Source organism: Ctenocephalides felis, unplaced genomic scaffold (assembly GCF_003426905.1).
Source record: "Ctenocephalides felis isolate EL2017-DRISC unplaced genomic scaffold, ASM342690v1 CF-g0.4_SCAFFOLD_01492, whole genome shotgun sequence".
Lineage (NCBI taxonomy): Eukaryota > Metazoa > Arthropoda > Insecta > Siphonaptera > Pulicidae > Ctenocephalides > Ctenocephalides felis.
This window is the reverse complement of record NW_020537646.1, coordinates 6,953,350-6,979,604: the sequence shown is the minus strand read 5'-3', so window position 1 is coordinate 6,979,604 and position 26,255 is coordinate 6,953,350. Positions and strand designations below refer to the sequence as shown.

The 26,255-nt window shown below is 29.6% G+C and overlaps 6 protein-coding genes across 6 annotated transcripts; all 6 read left to right on the top strand.

Annotated features, from left to right (window-relative positions):
• The first annotated feature begins 339 nt into the window (after positions 1-339).
• LOC113370384 (microtubule-actin cross-linking factor 1-like) lies at positions 340-3,719 on the top strand. Its single transcript, XM_026611050.1, has 4 exons — positions 340-701; positions 2,993-3,162; positions 3,409-3,530; positions 3,658-3,719. The coding sequence occupies exons 1-4, from the start codon at positions 453-455 to the stop codon at positions 3,717-3,719; spliced, it is 603 nt and encodes a 200-aa protein (XP_026466835.1). The 5' UTR covers positions 340-452.
• Positions 3,720-3,810: 91 nt separating this feature from the next.
• On the top strand, positions 3,811-6,397 carry LOC113370670. The gene is made up of 4 exons (XM_026611366.1): positions 3,811-3,821; positions 4,288-4,344; positions 4,799-4,852; positions 5,607-6,397. The coding sequence occupies exons 1-4, from the start codon at positions 3,814-3,816 to the stop codon at positions 5,803-5,805; spliced, it is 318 nt and encodes a 105-aa protein (XP_026467151.1). The 5' UTR covers positions 3,811-3,813; the 3' UTR covers positions 5,806-6,397.
• Positions 6,398-7,143: 746 nt separating this feature from the next.
• On the top strand, positions 7,144-15,976 carry LOC113370383 (protein I'm not dead yet-like). The gene is made up of 26 exons (XM_026611049.1): positions 7,144-7,169; positions 7,238-7,361; positions 7,441-7,557; positions 7,999-8,147; positions 8,444-8,558; positions 9,018-9,097; positions 9,365-9,487; positions 9,554-9,673; positions 9,905-10,129; positions 10,233-10,339; positions 10,421-10,507; positions 10,571-10,764; positions 10,821-10,961; positions 11,093-11,208; positions 12,936-13,050; positions 13,122-13,238; positions 13,308-13,456; positions 13,694-13,808; positions 13,873-13,952; positions 14,088-14,210; positions 14,312-14,431; positions 14,506-14,618; positions 15,111-15,304; positions 15,364-15,501; positions 15,582-15,768; positions 15,861-15,976. Exons 1-26 carry the CDS (start codon positions 7,144-7,146, stop codon positions 15,974-15,976), a joined length of 3,291 nt encoding a protein of 1,096 aa, XP_026466834.1.
• A 2,298-nt stretch (positions 15,977-18,274) lies between these two features.
• On the top strand, positions 18,275-19,190 carry LOC113369916 (protein JTB-like). Its single transcript, XM_026610534.1, has 3 exons — positions 18,275-18,602; positions 18,671-18,804; positions 18,880-19,190. Exons 1-3 carry the CDS (start codon positions 18,547-18,549, stop codon positions 19,134-19,136), a joined length of 447 nt encoding a protein of 148 aa, XP_026466319.1. The 5' UTR covers positions 18,275-18,546; the 3' UTR covers positions 19,137-19,190.
• Positions 19,155-21,071, top strand: LOC113369915 (glutathione S-transferase C-terminal domain-containing protein homolog). The gene has a single exon (XM_026610533.1). It carries the CDS (start codon positions 19,190-19,192, stop codon positions 20,954-20,956), a length of 1,767 nt encoding a protein of 588 aa, XP_026466318.1. The 5' UTR covers positions 19,155-19,189; the 3' UTR covers positions 20,957-21,071.
• A 363-nt stretch (positions 21,072-21,434) lies between these two features.
• LOC113369914 (serine/threonine-protein kinase ULK3-like) lies at positions 21,435-23,666 on the top strand. Its single transcript, XM_026610532.1, has 8 exons — positions 21,435-21,548; positions 21,624-21,781; positions 21,897-22,118; positions 22,289-22,508; positions 22,617-22,878; positions 22,963-23,172; positions 23,272-23,456; positions 23,527-23,666. The coding sequence occupies exons 1-8, from the start codon at positions 21,462-21,464 to the stop codon at positions 23,626-23,628; spliced, it is 1,446 nt and encodes a 481-aa protein (XP_026466317.1). The 5' UTR covers positions 21,435-21,461; the 3' UTR covers positions 23,629-23,666.
• The last annotated feature ends 2,589 nt before the right edge of the window (positions 23,667-26,255 follow it).

Genomic DNA, 26,255 nt, shown 5'->3' with positions numbered 1-26,255 from the left:
CAGCTCAAACGTGTTCTTAGGCGGCTATTATATAACAGGCATGTCTAAAAGATAAAAGTCAAAACAAAATTTACATCAATACCCTTTTGCACAACGAACTTATGGCTGTTGACCAAATACCGTGTAATAAGAAGTCCGTGTAGTCGGAGGATGTCGGATTTTTAGCTCCGTGTAGTATGGGAACCGTGTATCCAGAGTGCCGTGTAAAGCGAGGGCCTACTGTATATGATTTATTACTTGATTTTCAAGATGTTTTATTAATCAAGCATATAGTTTCTGTTGGTTTATTTTTTAGAAATAGTTTGTTGTTTTGTTACCTCATATGTATTTTGTTTTCCACTGCTTGTATTTTGACGTTGTGTTTTTTTTTTCTTTTTTTCGTACTTTTAATCTGCACGCACCACCCACCCAAAACACCGAACGCCATCAAATCAAAACTGTTCGATAAAATCATGGCTAAAAATCATCGACGTCTCGAAACATATATCATTGACCACAATGAATTCGTGATACTGAATATCGGTCCGACTGCCAAATCTGCAGCCAAGGGAAGAACAAACATCGAATTGAGAGAACAGTTCATTTTGGCCGATGGAGTGTCGCAGACGATGGCCGCATTCAAGTCGAAGCCGCATTCGGCTCAACAGAGCCCGGGGTCGGCGTCGCCTGTTTACCGAGGCTCGCCAGGACCTATCACGAAGGTTGGAATTAATAATTCACCAGAAAGCCGAAAATCGTATTAACAATCTCATAAATCATACATGAACTATAAGTCAATTTGTTTAATGGTTTATATGGCAAAATTACAGTACACCACGAAATCCTTAAGCGATCCTTCGAGAGGAAACATCAATTTTTTTAGCACTCATCTTCGGTCTTGGAATATTGTGTTACTTGAGTATTTTTTATATTTTGTGTAATATCTAATCACATTTTTTTAACAATCTATTAATTATTTCAACTTAAACCTTAAACATTTTACATACATATATATATTTTTTTTGGTCTGCTCTTAGACTATTTTTTAGCTCTGCGTCGTTTACTTTGCCCATATAAAACATTTAACCAACCAAATTACTTTCATACGTATATTTTCATAAGTTAAATTAAATCCTAACGTTTCCTCGAAGGAAATCGTTATCACACGTTTATATAAATGATATAGTAAACTTCTTAAAATACTTGAATCCTTAATTGCGCAATTTTTTGCTATTTTGGCAAAAAATATCTCGTCAAACATATAAAAATTAATTTTACAACTTGGGGTAAGTGTTTCACTTTGGATGTATGCATTAACATGTTGTACAGCTGAGTTGTTTATATTTTTGATAATCACAATTTAGCAGATATTTAAGGTAAGTTTTGCTAGAATTATTATTAAATTTGCACTGCCAAGGAAGCACTACAATCGTAAGTATCGCACTCATAAATCGCATGCTTAGTGAAAGTTGTTTGCATTGCTTTGTACAAAACCATTTTTAAATAATTATTTGAAAATTGTAATATATTCGTAAACAAATTTTGTAATCGCATGTTGTCACAGGTCGAAAATAAAATAATATTGAATTTTAAAATAACATAAACATAACAGATTATCAACATTATTCATTCAATTGTTCGGGTTTGTCACAATTTTAACTATTGTAAGATCAATTTAAAATTAATAACATTTTTGCGCAATCTCACTTTTGTAACCAAAACATAAGTTTAATAACATCTCGAGGGGTTTAACTTCACACGTTCAAATTAGCAATTAATAAAAATAATGCTATAAAAAATCTAATTGCCATTTTGTGCTATATTTGTTGATTCAATACATATTTATTCAAGTAATAGAAAAAAATATAAGCCAAGTTTAAAAATGCAACTCATATCATTATAAGCTTTATTGAAAATGCTTTTGGTGTTTACACTTTACTTATCATGTATATTTGATTGCCAGATTTTTATAATATTATTAAATAAAAATTTCATCTTGCTTATATTTCTCTGCCTTTTCTGCATATTTAAGTATATTCATTATTTATCAACAAACATAACACAAATGGCTATAAATCTGACTAAACATTACGTCGGCAAGCAAAACGCTTTGCGTAATGCCAAATCATAAAAATTCGATCTCTCAATTCGGTTCTGCTTTTTTAACAACCGCGTGCAGCCGAAGAATTGATGGGTGAACTGATGCCTTGTTCGAGCAGTTGCGAGCCAGGCAACAGGTGCCTTGTGCCTATCCCCTGCACATGGGAGCAGGCGGATCGGCTTTCATCAGGCCGTACAATTACAGTACGACGTCTGCACAATCTCCTTACTCCCTGAACACGGTATGTATCGAAGAAGTTGAGGGCCAGGTCAGGTGATAATTGGATGTTGATTAATTGAGATGGAATGAAAGTGGAAGAATGATTGGCTACTTTTTAAATTTTTAATGCAAACAACAATTTTGGGTAAAACTTTTACATTATGTAACTTTTCAGTAATAAGATTCATAGTAATGGTTGTCTGGTTTCTTGAGCGTTTTGTTCAAGCGAAATTAATTTATTTTCATATATATTGAAATCTGTATAAATGCTGGCGTAGGTTCATAAATATATCGAAATTTGATTTGAATTATTAATAGCTAGAAAATTAAATAAAATATAAACGATAAGGTGCCCCAAACAATATTTATTTAATAATATATATTGGTGTTAGAATAAGTAGTTTAGCAAATATTTTTTGAAGTTTACTATACAACGTTAATCTTTGTTTTCAATATTTCAACATATTTCAATACGTATTGCTCATTATATATTTTACATTTCATTTAAAAAATAAGATTTTTTAATATTTAATATTTTATTTTATAAAATAAATTTATAACATAACTTTAATTTGCTTAGAATTTAATATACGCAAAAATTATATTGTTTTTTTTCATTATTTAATTTTTTTTTTTCAATTTTTTCTCCAGTATCATTTTGACTTCATAATTTAATGTATATGTTTGAATTAGGTACGGGAACGTTCACAAAGAAGTGTAGCCATGGGTAAAACCAGGAAGTCTTCTCTATCAGCTGGAACACCAGACAGTTTGTCCGATAATGAAGGATCGTTGTCCAACAGCTTGAGCTATGGAGGTTCTCGTTCACACCAAGACAACAACAACACAACTTCTGGGATCAGGTAATAAGGAGGAATTATTATTTTTAACTTCTGATAAATCCCAATGTGTGATCGTAATTGATGTATAAGCAAAACTACATTGCAACAGCTATCACCCAATTCGATTTTGATAAGTTTCTTTGGATGTTCATCTGCTGATGTCATATTAGTGTTTATTATAGACTTAGCTATTTGAATTTTCTAATACGATGAATGCATCACATTATTGTTTGAATTTTTCTTTATGGTGCTTCAAATTTATTGCAGATCAACAACTTTGACACCAGGAGGTTCCCGTGGCGGATCTAAACCAAATTCACGTCCAGTTAGTCGTGCAGGCTCCAAACCACCATCCCGTCACGGATCCGATTTATCACTTGATAGCACTGGTAAGACATATTTCAGACATATTATGGTTTCAAAAATCTCATTGAAGACTTCTACTCTCAACAATAGCCAATTGTGTTACTTAGTTATTTATTATTTACTTATTTACTTATTTTATTATTATTTTAGATGGAACACCATCGCGTATACCAATGCGCAGGAAAATAAGTGAACACCACCACAACACCTAGACCATCCAGATTATCTGTAGGAATGGAAGCAAGCACCAGGTTGTCTACCAGCAGACTCGTACACCCAGCGGCAGCGGACTGAACACCACCCACAATGTCGAGGTCATAATCTTTGATACTTAATAAAAATGCTTTTAATTTAAATCACTATTACATAATATATTACAACAAATCGAAATAATAATAATGTTCACCTGGTAATGGCCATGGATGTATCAAGCTATACTTTCAAAAGCTTTTTCTTTGCAACAATACAATATTCTAAATATCACTTAATGCTCAAATATTTTATAGCTTTAAGAATATTCTATATGCATTCTCTAAACAAAACATGCTTCAATTTAAATTTATTATTATTATCCAAAATTCAATTACTTAAATCTTTTAACTGCTTAAAGCACCGTTAAGAGGTAACACCACTATAACATTTGAGGTGGATTTTAAAAATATTTATTTCAAAATTCAACATGGTGTTTCTCTTTTAGAATCATTTTATGTCATTTTGTTTGATAATCTTAAAATATACCATTCAATAACAACTTTTAACCATTCATGACTACAATAACAGATCTGGTGGAATGAGTCGTGCTTCAAGTATACCGACGTTAACAGCTTCCATCAACAGGTAAATAATAGTATATGCAATTATAATTATTTTTACACCTGTAATATATTATTATATTTTATATTCTTTGGTTAACTAGTACTTTACTTGATTATATTTCTACTCATTGTCAGTGGTTTTAGTAGATTATGTCAATTCGAAATTCTCAAAATTTATTTAATACCAATTAGGATGTATTCACCACATTTTTCAGCAAGTTTAGTTAATTATTGATACACTCAATCAAAAAACATTTATTATTTGAATATATTAAATTTAAATTATTTTTTTCATGGGATTTTTAAAAATCTTTTGAAGATCAGCTGTATCTTCATTTCTTTCAGTAACCTAACTAACGTTATTGTTAATAAATAGCACAAATGTATGATATTCTTTAATTTTCCTGTATTTATCTCTATTGTTTCTTTCTGCACTGATACTAATTTTTCTAATAACTTTCTATTTTCGCATGCAGCCAATCTAGGATTCCTGTTCCAGTACGACATCATAGCACGTCTGATCCTCCGGGGTAACGAACTGTTATATGTGTTCGTGTTTTTCGTTTTTGTGATTGTTTTCATAAATTTGTTTTGTTATCAATATAACAATTTCATTTTCACTTTTATATTCTTATATAATAACTTGCATACTTGTTTGAATGGTGTTAGAAGTTTTCTTTGGTGTCAGGGTGATATGTTTATAAAACAACTTTTCTACGAATTCATATTCGTTGTTCAATGTTCAGACTTACATATAAAGTTATATTTAAGACATATTATTAACAAGACACCAATAGTTACTTGTAGAATGAATACAACTTTGAAAATATTAGTTCTGGGACTCTTTAGTTAGTTATCTTTTCTGTATACATCCCTAGTATAGTTACTTATATATTTAATATTTTTAATACAGATATAAATAAAACATTTTCTGAAATAATTATAAAGATAATTCAGCGTGTTTGTGTGTTAGTTATGTGTTCAAACACATGTGCTCAGTTTTTGTGTTCATACATAGCTTGCCTATTATTATTTATTGCTTCATTTCATTTACGAAAATTAAATATTTGAAAATAAATGCGTATATTCATTTCAAGGGAAAGTACCCTTGCAATATAGGGATATATGTGGTATACCCTAAAATGATTGATTCCAGAGATTTTTTACATCCGACTTCATTTCTTGTTGCACTGTTGTCCCCATCATCAAGTGTTTTGTCTTCATGTGCCAAAATTATTCTATATTTTCCCAAATTTAATATTTTTTTATATTTTTATTAAACAGACGTAACGCCAGTGGAAGTACAACGCCAACTTCATCCCTCAGAAGGGGCGAAACGACCCCAGGGGGCAGTCAGCGCAATGTTTCCCTTTTCGAAACGACCGTCACGACAACCAGGAGCTCCGGTCAGACGCCATCCTCCGGAACCACGAACGGCCGCAGGAGACCCATTCCGATGGATCAGAGAGCCCCCTTCAGATAGATTAGTCAACCATACATTCGCTCTAGCCTTATAAGTAAATATAAACACAGCTTGAAAAGCTGACTTGAATTCAAAGCTTTATCTCTAAACTTGAAAATCGAAAAAAATTGCAATTAATAATAAGTCAGTATTTTTTAACTTATTTGTGTATTATTATTATGCAGTCAAACTGATATTTTATGTATCGATTGATACATAGCAAAATTAATTTTATGTTTTTAATAATAATTTATATTGTCATATTATTTTTAAGTGCTACTTAAACTTCGTACTGTCATAAGGAGTAATGTCTAAATTTAATTTAAAAAAAGACGAAAGGGACCATTTGTTTATTGTCTGAAGCTTATTTATGAATGACATTTAATATTGCAGCAAATGATCTGTTTATTTTAAGAGTATATGATTAATAGAATTATAACAAATTTTGTTTTTGTTTTGAAGAAGTTAATTCTTGCCAGTTAATATTGATTTTGCTAGAATATGTTAAGTTTTTATTTGTCCCACATGACCGTTTACTTATTTTAATTATACAAAAACAAGATCGTGTTCTGCAAGCTTTTGCAAATTTAGTTCATAATGAATATATATTTTGTCATCTAGGTTACACCAACTAATTTATTGATTTATTAACGTTATATAGATATATTATATGATTCAAATAATATATTAATAGATATATTTATTATTTTAGTATATTTACTAATATTTTATCAGCAGTCATTATTTTAATTTGCATTCGAATTATATTGTATAAATTGTAACTTTATAAAACGAATTCTGCCAAAACAATAGAATGTCGCCAGTTTTCTATTATTTTGGCGAGAATTGAATTCATTGCTAATTCTGTTGGTGATGACTATAAATTTTGTAAATTTTGTGAGTATTATTGCTTTATTTATGTAATCTAATATTATTGTATACTTGTAAATTATCTAATATTGTATTAAAACAACTAATTATAGAAATTAAACATTTTGCTTAATAAAAATATGATGATTTTTATTAATTGTTTAATATATAATCTTAATGGATAAAAAATTTGCTGATATGCTTACGTAATTTATTGATAAGTTGATTAATAAATAAAAGTTGTGAGTTTCATACCTGAGGATAAAGAACTTGTATAATTCTTTTTTCAAGTTCATATGCAAGATTGCTAGATTTTCATTATTGTTTTATTTATTTCAAGTATGATTCAACTTGACAAGTTTTTGCCAAGCTAATCAAAATGAAAACATGATTGAAACAAATGATTCATGTATACTTCAAATTCGTTTTCAAATCTTTAACATATAAGTTTGTAAGTTGATTTAATTACTATATTTTACATATATCAATATGGAAGAAGGACGTAGAGATCCCGGGTAAAAATGAGTTTTATAAAAACCATATTCATATTTTAAATTGTTATTCAATTCTTCCAAACTTGCAGCAACGCCGAGATGTCTGGCGGGAAAAGATTCGCTACATACATGAAAATTTATTACAAGACATTCATCATAATAATTGTTCCAATTATATTATCACCTTTAATATTTATGAATAAGATGGATCCGGTACGTCAGAGTTTTTAGCTATTCAAATTTTGCGGTTTTTATTTTGTCCTGTTGGTATCCATAATGTTTGTTCTTGTAGAAGTTCAATTGCATGTACGTGGTTATCCTCATGGCGGTTTATTGGACTACGGAAGTGATACCGATCAACGTAACGGCGCTTATACCAATTCCACTTTTTCCATTATTAGGTGTTTTGGTGAGAAAATATAATATTTTGTGTATTAATTAAGTTGAGCACATCATAGTTTATCATCGCATTGAGTGAGCTAGTAATTTTTGACGAAAATAATTACTAATGTGATATGAAACAAGATTGCGTTAAACGTTCAACTGAAACTTTTCGTCAAATGTCAATGGATACTAATGAACCTCTTGTTTTGAACCTGAAGAATTTATTTCATTTTCTCAACTCATTACACAATTTGCAAACATATATGCCGTAAAGACAAAATAATGTGAGTACATTAAAAATAAATTTAAACACATTATTATTTTCGCTACCACACATCGAAGTTCCACTTCTACTGCGCTGAGGTATCCTTGATATAATCATAACTTGCTTGTACTTCATTAATTTTGAAGGAATGTAAATTGTGCAACACATAGAAAATTATTGAGTATTCATTTCATTTAATAGGATACCAGGAGTGCATGTATGGAATATTTGACAGACACAAATATAATGTGTATAGGAAGCTTGGTGTTTACTATAGCAATAGAATATTGCAATTTGCACAATAGACTTGCTCTTCTGATCCTTAAAAGCATTGGCTGCAGTCACTATAAGTAAGTAACTTTAATAATACAACTAAATTTATTTACGGAATTAAATAAATAAATAAAAAGTAAATATATAAATTAACTAGATTTATTAACAATTTATAAATGTTGTCGAAAGATGTCAAACGCCATTTTGAACATATAAAAATCTAGAAACTATTGTCATATAATTGCAATGGAAACGATAGATTATATACAATAATATATAATTATACTAATATGATGAATATTACACATTATTTCAAATAATTATTTTAATTATTTTTTTTATTATTTATTAATAAATCTATTATTATTTTTAGGTTGCATGCAGGTTTTGCAGCGCTCACTTCGTTTGTATCGTTGTGGTTAACAAATATGGCTGCAACGGCTATGATGTGCCCAATAGTAATGGCAATTTTGACAGAATTGGAAAATGTAAGTTATTTTATGCTAATAAATGAGTTTTGCTTTAAATAAATGCGCAAAACAACTTGTGGTTTTATACTTAAATTCACTTAATTGTTGATTTGTACCACCAAGTATAATACTTACAAATATGTTCGCTTTAACGGAAACAAGAACACATGTTCATTTGAATGAATTATATTTATAAATTAAAAACGTATATATAATGTCATGTGTGCAAATAAATCAACGTTAATTAGCCACTATTTTACTAAACTATTCTGGAAAGTTTTGCTATTAAACTTCTAGAATCATTATGACATGAAATTGAACTATGTCAAAAGGAAAAACTTTGTATTTATATATTTTTAAATACAAACATTACACTGTAAACATAACATAATTATGTTACAACAACATAATTAATAATATTGTTATATATGTAATCAATTTATTCTCATTAATATCAATATTTCAATTTGTTCGCAGCAAGGCTTATCAACTGTATACGAAAACAGAATTTCCGTTGGTCCCAATGCAAATATCAATGACCAGAAATTAATTGATGAGTAAGAGAATATGTTTTTCATAAACTTATAAAAAAGTAGGTATAAGTGGCATTTTGCCTTAAGTCGAGTTGCATGAACTTTTAGGTACATGTACTTAATCGATAAAAATTGATATATTATATTCACTAAAAATTAACCAATGCGATTTGCAATTGAAATCTTTCAAACAGACCTATAATATATGTAGTTGTTTAAATTACAGTATCTTAGTATATCCCAGTATTTTTAGTTTTAATATTTTTAGATAAACGTTTATTTTTATTTTAGCCCTGTGCCGACAAAATTGACTGTAGCATATTATCTGACGTTGGCCTATGCATCTACTATTGGAGGTACAGGAACCTTGATTGGCACCGGGACAAATATGACCCTCAAGGGTATTTTCGAAAAGTTAGTGATGTTTCATGTTAAATATTAAAAAAGTTTTATGCTAATAGATATTTTTTCAAATTTTAGCATATATAGCGGTGTGGAACTAAGTTTTCCTCTATGGTTGATTGTATGGCTACCACCGATGGTGATAACAATAATATTCGTGGAATTGGGAATGCAAATTCAATATTTGGGATTGTTTAGGTAATTATTTCATAGTTTTAGCTAACCAAACCACTTTAATTGATTTTATGTAATGAAGTTCACTTGGGCATCTACTTACGTGCTTGCAATTGCTTATTAAAAAACAAATCTATTTACAAAAACTTTTCTTGCTGCGATTTATTTTTTTTTAACTATTTTAAAATGAAATCGTTAATCAATGGAGGAATAAATACATTTGATATTGTGATTTATGATAGTTTTTTATTTCAGGCCCAAAAGCAAAGACGCAAAAGTTGCAACCATTTCACCCGAGGCACAGCAATCCATACAAGAGGTGATAAACGCAAAATACAAGGAACTTGGCCCAATGACTTGCCACGAAATTACAATTCTAATTCTGTTTATTTTAATGGTTCTACTTTTCTTCTTCAGAAGTCCTGGATTTATGCCAGGATTCAGTGTGCTGTTTGTTAATAAGAATATACCGGCAGATCAGTAAGTTTATAAAACATATAAAGGATATGTTTAATCTTATTTGAATATATTTCAGTATTATAAAATTTAACTAGATGATTTTGTTTTATTTTGATATTTTTAGGCAAAAGAAATATCTGAAAGATGCTGCAGCTGTCGTATTGTTAATTATCTTGATGTTTATTCTGCCAAAAAAATGTGATTGCTTTAATTTTTGTCGAAGAAAGCCTGGTAAGAAATGAATAGCTTTCAAAAGTCGCTGACTAGAATAATATACTGCTACAAACTGAAATTGATATAACTATTTTTTAGACTACATTCCGGATAAAACTGGTCAGGCAGCTATTACCTGGAAATATATAAATAATAAATTACCATGGGGATTTGTTTTTTTGCTTGGTAATTTTATAACATTTGTACACAAAAGTTAATCATATTTTGAATTTAAAATTTATTTTTCAGGAAGCGGGTTTGTGTTAGCAAAAGCAGGAAAGGATTCTGGTATGAATGATTACATTGGTGGAAAACTGAATTACTTTTCTGGTTTGAATCCAATCCTTTTGATATTAGTCGTCATGATTTTTGTCAAATTTCTAACAGAGTTCATAACGAATATCGCTGTGGCCAGCCTCACATTGCCTATTCTAGCAGCTATGGTAATGATTGTAATGACGATGCATTTATCTTATATTTATGGGTTTTATTTTTTTAGAGTAGTAAAACGCTAAAGATTCATCCAATGAATTTGATGATGCCGGCAACTATAGCAAGTTCACACGCTTTTGCGTTGCCAGTAGGCACACCAGCTAATGCGATTATTAGGGAATATGCTTTTGTACCTACACCAAGAATGGTATTTTTTCAATTATTACTTTATTAAATGAACTGTTATTGAAACACATTTCTATATTTAAAAAATAACAATTAAGGACTATGTAATATTTTATTTATATTTGTTAACATGTTTATCATTAAATTTTTCAGATGATCGGTAGCTTGTGGCCTAGTTTTGTGAATTTGTTTGTAAATTGGCTACTTTTCATCTCATACGGAAAATTAGTATACCCTGAATTGAATACATTCCCAAGCTGGGCGAAACAGTGAGAATCTTTCAATCCATGAAATTTCTTTCAAAACAATTGAGTCATGCCGCAAGAATATACTTTTATCATTCGACGTTTTCACTTTGACTAGACTAATTTTGTCAATAGACATTAGTTATTGTTGTTAGCATTTATATTGATTAGCGATTGTTGAATTAAATAAAATAATAACATGAATTATAAATGAATTTTTATTTTATATTGCAACTATAATTTGGATGATAACAATAATCATATTTTTAAGCAGATTTTTTAAAATTTTATTTTGCGATAAAAAAATAATAAATGAAAATGATAAATTTTATTAATTAACTAGATGACCCGACAGACGTTGTCCTGTACCCATGACTGCAATTTTTTAATATAATATACTAATATTTACCGCTTACCTAAAAATAATAATTATTGTTTTTTAAATTACTCTTCACGCCAAAATGCATATGCATTTATAATATGAGCGATGTTATATATGTAGAACTGCATTAAATAAAATGATGAGTCTCAATTCCCACACTATATTGGAAATTGAAGTCGTTTAAACGGTATAACATGACCATAACCATTACATAACACTGGTACTTCATATTGGATTAAATTAATTTAATTTTTTATTAATCAAGATATCCAAAATTGCATCTTAAACTTTTCCTAATCGATATCGTAAGGACCGAATTGAATGTGTTCATCTTTGCTTTCTCATTTGTTGTTATAAACTGAAAATTTTACGAATTTGAAAAATATTATGGAAAGATTAGTAAAAGACATTATATATCAAAGAAAAAAAAACTATATTGAAAATTTAATATCCGAATCTTGTGTTGGCGCCCCCAACGTGCGCTCTTATTTTTCGCATGTATCGCATTAAAGGTAGAAACGGCCCTGATTAATACTTAATTTCATATTTTAAGTTAATTAATTTGTCATATTATGTTTATATGTGTATCATTCAATATGCCATACATATGCTGTATCTAATATTATTTTAATTTCTGGCACAACTCAGCTGCCTTTTGGCAATAATTTATTATAAATATTCTAATATTGTTTATGTTCATAAGTAAATTGAAATTTTTGGCAGATGATAGTTTTCATTTACAAACAATGACATGTCGTTTTTTGCAATTTTTTCTATTTATTTCTGCAATATTGCACATACATCCCAGTACTTTATAATCACATAAATCCTAGAAAATTTCCTTAACAAACTTCAGAAAGATTTATCAACATCCGTATAATCGTTTAGGAGAAGTATACAGTGAGTCCTTGTAATTTAATATCAACTTTAGATAATAGCAATAAAGCTCAAATTGATTCTCCGTTTTAGTTAGAAAACGTTTGTATGAGAAAAAGAAAAGGGCTGTTTTTAGGATTTCCCGGTGATTATTCGATTTTTTCTCGCCGTAAGAACCATCCTTGGACATCAACGAACATTTTAAAAAAAGAATTGGCCAAATTGGTCCATGCGTTGTTGAGTTATGCGCTTACCAACACATTTTGCGATCCATTTTTATATATAAGATATAAAATTTATTATAGTCCCAAACAATTGCGCTTAATGTTTTGTCAAAATGCATACTAAAACAAAGTTCATACTGACGTAAAATTTATCTGACAATTTTTATATAAAAAATTATATAATGGAGGATACGGCTGATCAAGGAAATCCGTAAGTATAATTAAATAAATACATACAAATTTATATTTAATTAATATTTAAAATTCAGATATCCTTTTGGAGTTAGAATAACGTACTTCTTTTACACATATTGGGCAACAATAATTGTTACAATATGCCCAATCATATTTATGCCGATTATGATCTGCAACAATTTTGAACCGGTAGGAAAACAATATTATTAACTATATTACTGATATAATTTAAAATTACCCAAATATTAATGTTTTTTCAGAAATTTAATTGTTTATATGTGCTGTGCGTAATGGCCACATGTTGGATAACAGAAGGAATTCCATTACCAGTTACTTCATTAATGCCTATATTCTTTTTTCCCCTGTTAGGAGTAATGGTAGATTATTAAAATTATCAACTGTTTTCATAGAGATATGATTCCACTGAATAATGTTTTTATTTTCAGAGTTCTTCTGAAACTTGCAGATGGTACTTTACAGATGCTGTGGCTTTATGTTTGGGAACAATGCTTATGGCAATAGCAATAGAATATTGCAATTTGCATAAAAGAGTTGCTTACGCCATCATGTCTCGAGTAGGATGTAGTCATCCAAAGTATAATTGATACTAATTAATAGTTATTTATCTATTTTGTCATAGGCCGTAATCAATAATAAATATATTGAATCAGGCTTTTGATAAGGATTCAGTGGGCATCCTGAATAAATTTCCTAATTTCCTAATTCTGGTTCTACTGATCTTTGAACCATCTTTTCATTTCCACGGGAACAGTTTGAAATATTTTTTCTGGTAGTTTCTATTTGTTAATAATATTTTACTATTTTCATTTAGATTACATGCAAGTTTTGCAGCAGTAACAACTTTCATCTCAATGTGGATAACAAACACTGCTACCACTGCCTTGATGTGCCCAATAGTTATGGCAATTCTTGTCGAACTGGAAAATGTAAGTTTATTTTTGATTTATTGGATATAAAATATAACTAGATTAACTTTATTTACAATAACAGCAAGGTGTAAGCAAGGTTTATATAAATAGAATTGCTACAGGGCCAGATGCCAATCTCGGAAAGCAGGATCTTCCTGATGAGTATGTCTTTTTTTATAAAATATATCAATAATTGCCTGATTGTGCTTACTTTTTATAACTATAATTTTTACAGTTATCATAATGATATCTAATATATAGCAGTTGTATTTTAAAAAATAATGTTTGTATTTTCAGTCCGATACCAACAAAATTGACTGTGAGTTATTTTTTGGTCATTGCCTTTTCCTCTACAGTTGGTGGTACGTCCACAATAATTGGCACAGGCACTAATATGATGTTGAAGGGTGCATACGAAACGTAAGTATATTAATAATAAATGTATAAGATATTAATTTATACCTAATTTATATTTATATAAGATAAAAGATAAATAGATCTGTAATTTATTTCCGAAATAGATTATATCCTGATAGCGATGTAAGCTTTGTGTACTGGATGATACTATTCCTGCCGCCTATGATAATCAATGCTGTTTTGATGGAATTGGGATTGCAGTTTATATTTTTTGGCTTATGGAGGTATATAATTGTGTATTAGGTGAATTATGTGCTTCATGACTCCTCCTATGATCATAATCTTATAAATTTTCCAGAAAAAACAGTGATGCTGCCAAGGCTATCCATATTGATGAGGACACAAGAAACTCAATAAAACAAATAATTAAACGAAAATATGCGGATCTGGGACCCATAACTTGGCACGAATGTATGATAATAAGCATTTTTTTGCTGATGATTTTACTTTTCTTTATAAGGCATCCAGACTTTATGCCTGGATATGTGAGGTTGTTCAACACACATTTGAATCGAAGAGAGTAAGTATATAAAAATTACAATCTATTAACAATGTCAATTTATTTTACATGACTTTTTGTATCAGACAGGCATTATATATAAGGGATTCTGCAGCAGTCATGTTGCTGTTTGTAATAATGTTTTTCATTCCGAAGACTTTGGATGTGCTGAATTTTTTCAAGAAAAGACCAAGTATACTATTGAATCTTTAGCATTGAATAATATTACTGAAAAATTAATGTAATTCTAGAAACTTTGCCTGAGGGTTCTGAAGATCCACTTGTTACTTGGAAGTTTTTGGCTGGAAGAATGCCATGGGGTTTTATTCTACTATTAGGTTACTGTGAATAGAAATCTGATGATTACCATATTGTATTTGTTTATAATATGTATCATTTATTAGGTAGCAGCTATGCTTTGGCCCAAGGCAGTTTAGTATCAGGAATGAACGATTACTTAGCAGAAAAGTTGAAGCATTTAGCTGCTGTGCCATTAGCACTTTTATTATTACTTGTATTAATTTTTATTAAAATATTAACCGAATTTATCTCAAACGTAGCTGTGGCGAGCATTACACTGCCTATTTTAAACACGATGGTAATAGACTTTTTATTAACATTTTATTGAGAACAATTATTTTAGTATTTTTATTTCAGAGCCAGAATTTGCAAGTTAATCCTTTGTATTTTATGTTGCCGGCTACTATTGTAGCTTCATATTGTTTCTTGATGCCAGTCGGAACACCGCCAAATACCATCCTTAGAACCACTTATCATATCAAACCTAGACAAATGGTAATAATAGACATTTTTAAAGATATATAATTTGTTGATAGTACAACTAATGAATTTATGTATTCATAACATTTTACCAGCTTAAGGGTGGTTTGTGGACAAGTTTTATAACACTTTTCATCACTTGGACAATGTTTCTATTTTACTCATCATTGATCTACAAAGATTTACTTTCTTTTCCCCGGTGGGCAGAAATTAAAGACGCAGAAAATGTGGAAGCTTTTCTTCTGTTTGTGCGAAATTTAATTGTACAGTCGAGACATTCAGGTAATACAGTTAATTATTGTAGTATTTATTATGTGGTGGATGTTTAAGAAGTATATAAATTTACACATAGATAAAATTAACTATATTTTCAGGTGGACTTCGAGGGGAAGCCTTCACGATAAATGATATTATTTACAACGAAACAGATTATAGTCTTTATGCATTAAACTGGGGCGACAATCTGAGTTTTGAAACTTCTTTGAGCTAGAAACTTGTATTTTTATAAATCTTATTAATTATAGAAAACATTCTTTTATCGTAAAAATATATTACGTGTATTAGTAAAAGTATATAAAAATTAATTTTAATAAAGTGACGATTACTGATTAGCAGATTTCATTTAAAAGCGGATGTTAATATATCAATATTAATAAATAAATTACAAAGCATAATTTATTATGGGTGCATTCGACTTGGACGCTTACGCGCTGTGAGCGCGCCGTGAGCGCGCTTTCATCGTTCGACTTGGCGCTGTGAGTGTGGCATAAGTACGCTCGTAGCATCATCGTAGGATGCTCGTAGCACATATTTTGCGCTCACACATGCTCACGCCACAGAGGTAGGGCAGCGTGAGCGTGAGCGTCAATTGTTTTTACTATCTGTCATTTCATTTATTTATTAATTGTCAAATTCTTTATAATCCCGCAAAAATGGCAAGCTGTATATCACAATTATTTTTTTAATATTAATATTGATATTAATTAATTTTAAATTTAATTAATTTTATATAATTTTAAATTGTAATTTTAATATTACTATTAATTAAGCATAAGCTAACTAAATTTCATTTATTTATTAATTGTTAAATTCTTTATAATCCCGCAAAAATGCCAAGTTGTATATCACATTTATTTTTTAATATTAATATTAATATTAAATAATTTTAAATTTTAATTTTAATATTACTATTAATTAAGCATAAGCTAACCAAATTTCATTTATTCATTAATTGTTAAATTTTTTATAATCCCGCAAAAATGCCAAGTTGTATATCACATTTATTTTTTAATATTAATATTAATATTAATTTTAATTAATTTTAAATTTAATTAATTTTAAATAATTTTAAATTTTAATTTTAATATTAATATGAATTAAGCATAAGCAAACCAAATTTCATTTATTTATTAATTGTTAAATTGTTTATAATCCCGCTGAATGATCCAGAAAGTAATAAAATTTACACAATTACCGTTACCGTCAGTTGCCGCCATTTTGATGCTTATTGACGCTCACAGTATCCAAAACGAACGGAATTTAGTTATCGATTCTGAGCGCTTATCGGCCAAGTCGAACGCTAAAAATTCGTGCTTATAAGCGTGAGCGCTCACAGCGCGTAAGCGTCCAAGTCGAACGCACCCTATATAATATATATAAATGTACGTGTCAAACGAACGTAAAAACTATCGTATTAAGGATTATTATATTGTCTAGGATTAAGGATCCAGGTAATTATATGATCAATGAACTCGTCAATATGAGCAATTGGTACTACTGTGGTACTGTGTGATTAATCCTAGACAATATTAGAATACCCCGTATTCATATAGACGCTTCTCTCGCCCGATTTTTACGTTCAGAAGGAATACTTAGAGGGTCCTCCGCTCGACGTGGTGGCGCTGCTTTTGGCACTCAAATTAATGGCGCAAAATTTGAAATGAAAATTAATGAATTTTAATACACGGGTATTTGAAACTAAATTCGGTATTACAATCCTATTATGTTTTGTAATGATACAATAATAACAAAAATATACTAGATAATATTATATTATAATAAATATACAATCAAATCGAAATATAAATCGACAAATACACTGCAATACACCGGTTTATATATAATAGATATCACATCTAATCTACTGGAATAACTTCTACACTTTTTTCTACTTATTAATATAAATATTCAGTGAAATTTAGTGAATAATACATTATAGTGTTAGTTCATTACATCGTCTGTCATTCTTAACTCTCATTAACTAGTAATCATCCCGTGCAAAATTTGACATTCTTAAGCAATTCATTTTTCCCAAGTATATTCAGATCCGCGTGAAGTGGTAATCCAATATTAAACAGCTGGAACAGCTTTTTATTTGTGTATTATGTGTTTCTTGTAGAAGCGTATATTTGATTTCTTACACAATTTCCTAGAACTGATCTCTTTCCTTAAAGTGTATTATGATTAGACTAATATGTCAATGCACTACGTAGTATTGTAGTAATTATGTCCTCCATATGAGTTTGAAGCTGTTCTATTCATATTGTCAAAGGGCTATGCATTTGAGAGCAATTCCTGATGAAATCTTTATGAACAAATATACAAACACAAACGAAGAAGAATCGCCATTTTGTAAACTTATACAAAAATAACACTGACGTTTCTTAGTAACCAATATAAAACATTTGAAAATACTTTTTCATCGGCTCACTAGCGCCAAATCTGCGACTACAAATGGACCCCTAAGTATTCCTTCTGAACGAGGATTTTGTTCTAAGTGAAAAGGCCCTGGTGATTAATTATCATAAAGACATATGTCAAAGAAGTGAACAATACGAAATAATTTAGATTCAATTAAATATATTATTGGCTTTCAATCGATTAAGCCAAAAATAACATGTTAATCGTGCCCCAAAAAACTCTGCGTGAAAATAACCTGTTAATTGTAAGAAATTAAATGTCAGAAATCAGCATGTGCCACAAATTCCAATATATAATTGATAAAGCAGCAGATTCTATGTATTTTGAGTGAACATTTGGAAAAAATATTTATAAATAAAGATGATAGAATCATGCCCTAAAAGGCATATGTTATTGGGCATAACATCTTTAGCCGTGTACGTACTGTTAATTAATATGTAATTAAATACACACATTATGACATATGTAATTTTTCTTATAATAGATTGACAATAGTTGTTCTAATTGTGGAATCTCGATGGACACCACCACGAACTAAACAATTTCCAATAGAAAACAATTCTACATGCTGGTTAAAAGAGGATTATGAAGTTATACAAGACTGCCATCCATGCACAGGTACGCGTAGATTAAAACTGTAATTCCATAATTTATAGTGCAGAAAATAATTAGGACTACACTTCTTGTTTATAGAATTGGAAATAAAGAGTAGATCTATAGGAGTTTGCATTCACACTCATAATAAAGAACTCCTTCGCTGTGCAAGTGGTGAAACTGTTACCAGAAGTTGCGATAGAGTAGCTTGGCTGGACGAAAGGAATTTCTGGGCATTTGAAGCTTTGATGTTCGTTTCTGCATTTATAACTTGTTTAATTTCAAGTTCAAGGCGGCATACTTTAGATCGAAGAGCATTACAGAGGGTTCAGAGACAATTAGCACAAAGTGTTTAATTTAAATATTTGGTTGAAAATATATTTTGTAATAAAAATATATTTTTTTAACAATGGCCAAACTTTATATTCAAGTTTTTGTTCAACAACAGGAACATGAGTGTTTTAGCTATCATGTCTCTTTGGAATCGGTGATTACACTGTTCACTTACAAATATTGCAATTCCAAGATATTGTTATATTTTGTCAAGTCCTATAGCACTGCCCCAACATTCAGTTTTGGAATAGACTTACTACAATTTAATTTTAATTGGCTTAATGAAACTAATTTAGAACCAATTGTTAAATCATGTGCCTTGCCAATAATTTTGATTGGTTCGAATGCTGTTGTGGCTGGTTTATGTAGTGTGTCCAGAAAAATAGTTATGTTGTCACAACAAACATGTGAACAAGAAAATATAGCAAAATTGTTGGGATTCAAAAATGCATGTCTTATGTCTCCTAATGAAGCATCCATGTGGACTAAATTTTGTGAAATTGATATGATAAGTGCATTAAAATCAGTAATTCAATCAATTGGTTGTAATTTTAACAATGGATCGTTTTCAATTCCAAAAGATGTAGCTAGATTTGAGCATCATTTAGGGCAACCTGTAAGGCTTCATAATATATATAAGGTTGCCCAAGATTTATTGAAGGACAAAAAAATTACATCAGAAACAGTTCCAAGGAATCTGACAAGTGACTCAGGCGCAAAAGTTGATCAATTTCCATTAACTTATAAGTATGCAGAGGGAATAGAAATGACTCTTTCGGATGTAATCATATTCCCATATTTTTATATTCTATTCCACTATGTAAGTTTGCAAATATTGTCTGAGAAAATGCCTCTGATTATTAATTGGTATAAACAAATTTCATTGGAGAATGATGGATCTTTGATGAAATCTATAAAATTTCTGCATATTCCACAAATTCCATGTGAACCCAGTGCAACTTTTCTTCCTTCTGTTGAAGGGTACAGTTTATATAAAAGTAATCCAAAGCACTACAAATGTAGAAATAAAAATTATACTAAGCAGAACGATATAGATAATGTATTAAAACTCCTTGCAAACGTACCATTAGATATTAAGAAATCTGTAAAACGATCTCTTTATACAAAGAACTTGGATTGGAATTCTCTTCCATTCGATGCACTTCCTGAGGGTGGACATCTGCCAGAAAAGAGACGGGTGCGTAAATTTCAGCAGCTAGAAAACCTTGCAAAAGCGGCTATTGAAATTGCCAAGCCTGGTGATCATATTATTGATTTTTGTAGTGGAAGTGGTCATTTAGGTATAATAATAGCCTTCATGCTGCCTCAATGTCATATCTCTCTTTTAGAAAATAAAGAAGAGTCTATGAACAGAGCAAAGTCAAGAGTATCTAAACTTGGCTTAAATAATGTTTCATTTTTTCAGTGCAATTTAGACTTTTTTAAAGGAGAATTCCAAATAGGAGTCTCCTTACATGCATGTGGAGTTGCTACAGATTTAGTAATGCAACATTGCATAGAAAGAGAGGCCAAATTTATATGTTGCCCTTGTTGTTATGGAAGTGTTCATCAATGTCATCATTTAGAATATCCAAGAAGTAAGGTTTACAAGGAGCATCTTAAACTACATGAGTATTTAATTTTAGGTCATGGCGCAGATCAAACTCATGATGCTGAGAATGCTAAAACTGCGCAAGGTGAAATATGTATGGATTTTATAGATAAAGATAGAATATTATATGCTCAGGAGTTCGGGTACAATGTTATTCTTCAGAAACTTGATCCACCTACTTGTACACCAAAAAATAATTTACTGATTGGCTTAAAGCAAATGTTGGAGTAATTGGCTATAATGTGATATTAAAGCTTGCAGAGTGTCAATAATTTTAAAAAAGAGGAATGATAGTTTCTGGAATAACATACTAAATTTAATATGTAGCAGAAAATATTTTTAGTAACAGGACATAAATTTTTAAAATATTTGGATTTTATAAAATTGTTTGTATGTATTTTGAAAATTCTAAAATGCTATATTGAAATACAGAACAAAGATGAAAATTGTTTATATTTTGGTATAGCTAGTATATTCTAGAGTAGACGCGAAAATAATGCGTTAATAACTAGTAAATACCAGATTTCTGTAAATGTATTATTTACTCACATTTAAAATCAACTCCTTCATTCAAATTCGTGCCATCATGTCTAAGTTGCCTAACGTCCTAACTTCTTGTTCTGGCGCTAACTTCACGAATGTCTATCAGCATGCGTTTGACAGATGATCATATTTGTTGATAGTTGCTCTTAATAAATGGTTCCTAACGGCAACGAAATATATAAAATTATTAACTATGTCAAATCCTATTGTTCCTGGATATGACATTGTGAATAAAATTGGAAGTGGTAGTTACTCAAACGTATATAAAGGATTTAAACAAGTATGTATAACAATAATAATAAAAAAATGTTATGATATGCACTTAAATTTACCATATCTAATATCTAATTAAAAGGGTAAAGAAAAAGTAAAGAAACCAGTAGCTATTAAATGCATCTTGAAAGGTAATCTTTCTGGATCTGCTGTGGATAATATCATATCAGAAATAAAACTTCTCAAAACATTAAAACATGAACATATTGTAGAAATGATAGACTTTCTTTGGGATGAAAAGTAAGTCATAAATAATAAATGTAGTTTTCATTACTAAGTAATAAACCTGATAAAATTTCTGTACAAATTTAAATTATCGGTCATCTTTTTATAATTCATCTTATAATCTTTTCAGACATATTTTTATAATTATGGAATATTGTACAGCTGGTGATTTATCATCTTATATTAAAAAGCAAACTTGTTTACCCGAACTATATTGCAAAATATTTCTACAACAATTGGCATTAGCCTTAAAATATATGCAGGAACATAATATTTGTCATTTGGATTTGAAGCCCCAAAATTTGCTTCTTACTAATAATCCCAATTTGACATTAAAAGTGGCTGACTTTGGGTGAGATTATGGAAAATAAAATTATCAATATTTTATTTATGTATTGTAAACATTCTTATTTATATAACTTGCTTTTGTGAAGAACATCTTGATTTACATTCTTCAACAAGTTTTTAAGATATTAATTTATAATTTGAGTTATAATATTAAGCAGTTAATTCATGGTACAGTTTTGCAGTGCATACATTACCTGATAAAGAAATGACATCAGTGAGAGGTTCACCTCTATATATGGCTCCTGAAGTTATACTTAAAGGCAGATATGATGCGAAAGCAGATTTGTGGTCCGTCGGAGTTGTTCTTTATGAATGCCTATTTGGTAAAGCTCCTTACTCTTCACAAACTGTAAAAGAGCTTCTTACAAAAATAAAAAACCAAACTCCAATAGATGTATGTTTATTAAATTAATATTTGTGGTCACTCACTTAAGTAAACTGCAAATTTATTATAGTCAAACTTTATACTATCTCAGACTGATTCCTCATAAATTTTGAACAGTTACCTGCAAATTCTAAAGTTTCTCCAGAATGCAAAGATTTGTTAAAAAGGTTATTGCAATCTGATCCTAGTAAAAGAATTACATATGAAGCATTTTTTGCACATGAGTTTCTGGATTTGAAGCATATGCCTACTGAAGAGAATTATAGGAAAGCTATAAAAATTGTAGAAGAGGCTATTGAAGCAGATAAACAGCAAGACATTGAACAGGCTGTGTTTTTATATAGTGAAGCTTTAAGTTATTTGATACCATTTTTAATAGGTATTCCATATTATATAATTATTTATTTAGTTACCTAAATTGGAAGCTATTCTCGAGTTTTAAGGTTGTTTTTATTAAATTCAGCTGAACCTGATAGTGACAGAAAACTGAAAATTAGAAACAATGTTCATGAATATATTCAAAGAGCAGAACTTTTAAAAAATATTTTAAAGAAAAGTAAACCCAACTTATCTGAACCTTCTACTTCATTAAAAGAACTATCTGATCAGAAACAGATTAAAATATCAAGCATACAAAAAGCACTATCACCTTCTGAAGATTTTAAAATATTGCGTAAGTTATTGCTGAGTAAAAAGTTGCATTTAATTAAAGTGTACGCATTAATTCAATCAAAAAGTAGATCTCTTTCAAAATGAATTATTTGTAATTTAGGTCAGCTTTGCAGCAAAAACAGTACATTACTCTCGGCACTAGATCAGGGCAGGACAGGGGAGTTGTATATTGCTGAAGGTTCTTACAACAACGCTTTAGAAACTCTGCAAGGAGCATTGAGTCAACTTATGCCTATTCTTATAAAAGAGCCTGCTGGAGACCGGAAGATCCTTTTACATAACCAGGTCAAAACCTACCAAATCAACTAATAATACTATTGACTTATAATCTACAATATAAATAATAAATGTGTAGGTAGAGCAATGGATGAAAGCAGCTGAACATTTGAAAGAACTTTTAGCAGCAACCAGTTTAAAAGAATCAAATCCTGTAAAAGATAATTGCTTCTTACAGTAATGAAGAAATAACAATGATAATTATTTTATGCATGAAAATGGCACCATCAGTGATATTCTGTTGTTTGTTTTTAAGGCATTATTTATTTTTATAAGATATGTCATTATATATAAATATGTTAATTTTATATACATGTTAAATTTTAGGAATACAATTTTTAAAACTATTTTTTTTATTCTAAAGCATTCAAATAGTTGAATATAAATCAAGTAAATGCAATCACTTGCAGTTTATAATATAAATCGTCATAAGAGTTGCAGATGAATATTTTTTGGCGCGGAAATTCAAACCTATGAGTCAATTCGAACAGGAACAGAAGGCGCGCTTCTCACAGGATCACACAAAGAATAATTGTTTAATATAATTTAGTGTACAAAATTGTTGTAAAAATGTAATTTTATTAACTTTACCTTGATTGCTAAGTATTATTTTCTTGTAATTTTAAAAATATATGCAAAGTGGATTGAAGAAGGATTTGACTGTATTTAAAAAGATTTTATTTGCGCGCCAAATAAACAAGATCATATCCTTGAATTTCATAAAGGTAAGATAAAATATCTTTAACAAAAGATCTAGAAAAAACAATTTTACAATTATTGTTTCATATAAGTTTTTAATTTTCTTAAAAAGCTAATTTTTATTTGATTGAAAATATAAATGCGCGTAAAGCAAGTACCGGTAAGAAAGAGAAGGAACGAACAATGGCCACCGGCAATCTTCAGTGCGGCAGATGGCAGATGCAGTAGCTCATGACTTTTTAAGGTCGTAGTAGGTTTACCTTCTTTAAATAATTATTTTTAATGTCTACAATTAATATCGATGAAAAATAATTGCATTTGAATTATTATGAACTTTATTATAATCTTTTTCTATTATATATTATGTGTTTTAATATTTCCGAAGTCTAAATTTAGTTGTTAAAGTGCAAGTGCAACACAATGCGTGCGAGGGAATAATATTGTGTTTATGTATTTACGGTATGTAACGTGAAAGTGGTTTTTGTATTTTTATGTTAAAATTAAATTGATATTTCTGAAGTGATCGTTTTAATATAATGAGTTCGACTTTGTCGGTGTTATAAAATTTATGATAAACAATTTCTGTTGTGTTGTAAAATGTTGTTTAAATTTGATCCAAGTGTTTGTGATTGAACAAAAACAAATGCCCGAACCGCATGACCAGATGAAAACCCGAGTCATGTCTTGATCCTGTTAAATAGCCGGAAGTAGAGGTATAGGATGAAAGTTACATTTATGCGTATATTATTTTTTTTAATATTGCTTTTAGATGAAATAATATTATTATGGACATATAGATATTTAAAAAATATAACCAGAATAACTTTTTTGCGAAAATATTTATGCATGTAGTTTTTGCTTTATTTTTTTGCCGAATGACTTTAGTCATTCAACAATTGTTATGAAAAAAATGTTATTAATGGCGAATTCATTATAAGTTTAATAAATAAATTTATGCAGCGCGAATGGTCCTGATGACCTAAAAAAAGTGGCGATTTAAAATGTTGCGTAAATATTACATTTATTACATTAGCTAGACCATAATTATTTTTATTTCATTTTATTAAATTACAATCTATCTATACAAAAAAATCAGTGATTTTAGGGATACAAGCGAATTATTGTATGTAAGTTCCCAAACTTACGTAGCAGTAGTAAGTCTTCGGTTTTGATTAATTGAATTAAATTGTGTAATCATATGCTGTAAAATTAAAATAATAAACTATACATAAGTATACATAGATATAATAAATAATAAATAGACAATAAAAATAATTGTTATTATTATAAATAATTGTGCAGAAATGTTGTAAAAGATCTTAATCATCGAGGGGGCGCTCCTTTTGATGCAATGACAGTATTCATAATTTTATTGTGATGGCATTTGAAAATGAAATTTTTTAAATATCTTTACGTTTCAAAGGTTTTTGAACATTTTGGCATACCTTAGAAAAAATGGACGTATGTGTGTGTGTATGTATATATGTATGGATACAATTTTTCGTCCACGTTTTCGGGCGCACGGATCAACCTATTTGAATGGTTAAAAAATCATTCGATTCCTATTGATAGGGAGATGTGCTGATTAGTTTTTGGCAAAGGCAGATCCAGCCGTTTCGGAGATACGGAGCAAAGAAGCGAAAATAGAAATCGAGTTTTTGAGAGATCGGAGCATCGGATTTGAATTATTCAGAAACAATCATTTCGTAATGACGGGGAGAAATGATGATTAGATTTTGGCAAAGGCAGGTCCAGCCGTTTCGGAGATAACGGGCCAAATGTGCAAAAAATGGCAGAGAGAACTAAGCGTCTGATTTGAATGATTCAAAGAACTTTCTGCTTGTCTTAACAAAATAATTGATTTTGGAAATAATTTTTTTTGTTTCAACTTTTTTTTAATTTTTTTGTATATCGAAAATAATCAGATTTAAAGTTCTAATATACTTTAAACAAATAATTTCAACTTTGCAATTCAGTTTCTTTGCAATTCTTATAAATATTCGACAATGTTACAGTATTTATAACAATCTATTTGAAAATATTCAGTATTCCTCGAACATTTCGTTACGGTACGCGAAGTTCCAGCAATTTGCCTTAAGGCACGATGCA

Excerpts from the sequence above, each read along its gene's own strand:
- LOC113369914 (XM_026610532.1), top strand. The coding sequence starts at position 21,462 with ATGTCAAATCCTATTGTTCCTGGATATGACATTGTGAATAAAATTGGA. Across the intron at positions 22,509-22,616 it reads AAAACCAAACTCCAATAGAT|TTACCTGCAAATTCTAAAGT; the intron begins GTATGTTTATTA and ends AATTTTGAACAG. Across the intron at positions 23,173-23,271 it reads TGAAGATTTTAAAATATTGC|GTCAGCTTTGCAGCAAAAAC; the intron begins GTAAGTTATTGC and ends TTTGTAATTTAG.
- LOC113369915 (XM_026610533.1), top strand. The coding sequence starts at position 19,190 with ATGGCCAAACTTTATATTCAAGTTTTTGTTCAACAACAGGAACATGAG.
- LOC113370670 (XM_026611366.1), top strand. Across the intron at positions 4,345-4,798 it reads TTAACAGCTTCCATCAACAG|CCAATCTAGGATTCCTGTTC; the intron begins GTAAATAATAGT and ends TTTCGCATGCAG. Across the intron at positions 4,853-5,606 it reads AGCACGTCTGATCCTCCGGG|ACGTAACGCCAGTGGAAGTA; the intron begins GTAACGAACTGT and ends TTTATTAAACAG.
- LOC113370384 (XM_026611050.1), top strand. The coding sequence starts at position 453 with ATGGCTAAAAATCATCGACGTCTCGAAACATATATCATTGACCACAAT. Across the intron at positions 702-2,992 it reads CGCCAGGACCTATCACGAAG|GTACGGGAACGTTCACAAAG; the intron begins GTTGGAATTAAT and ends TGTTTGAATTAG. Across the intron at positions 3,531-3,657 it reads TTTATCACTTGATAGCACTG|ATGGAACACCATCGCGTATA; the intron begins GTAAGACATATT and ends TTATTATTTTAG.
- LOC113370383 (XM_026611049.1), top strand. The coding sequence starts at position 7,144 with ATGGAAGAAGGACGTAGAGATCCCGG. Across the intron at positions 9,098-9,364 it reads GACCAGAAATTAATTGATGA|CCCTGTGCCGACAAAATTGA; the intron begins GTAAGAGAATAT and ends TTTTTATTTTAG. Across the intron at positions 13,239-13,307 it reads TTCCCCTGTTAGGAGTAATG|AGTTCTTCTGAAACTTGCAG; the intron begins GTAGATTATTAA and ends TTTTATTTTCAG.
- LOC113369916 (XM_026610534.1), top strand. The coding sequence starts at position 18,547 with ATGATAGAATCATGCCCTAAAAGGCATATGTTATTGGGCATAACATCT. Across the intron at positions 18,603-18,670 it reads GGCATAACATCTTTAGCCGT|ATTGACAATAGTTGTTCTAA; the intron begins GTACGTACTGTT and ends TTCTTATAATAG. Across the intron at positions 18,805-18,879 it reads AGACTGCCATCCATGCACAG|AATTGGAAATAAAGAGTAGA; the intron begins GTACGCGTAGAT and ends TCTTGTTTATAG.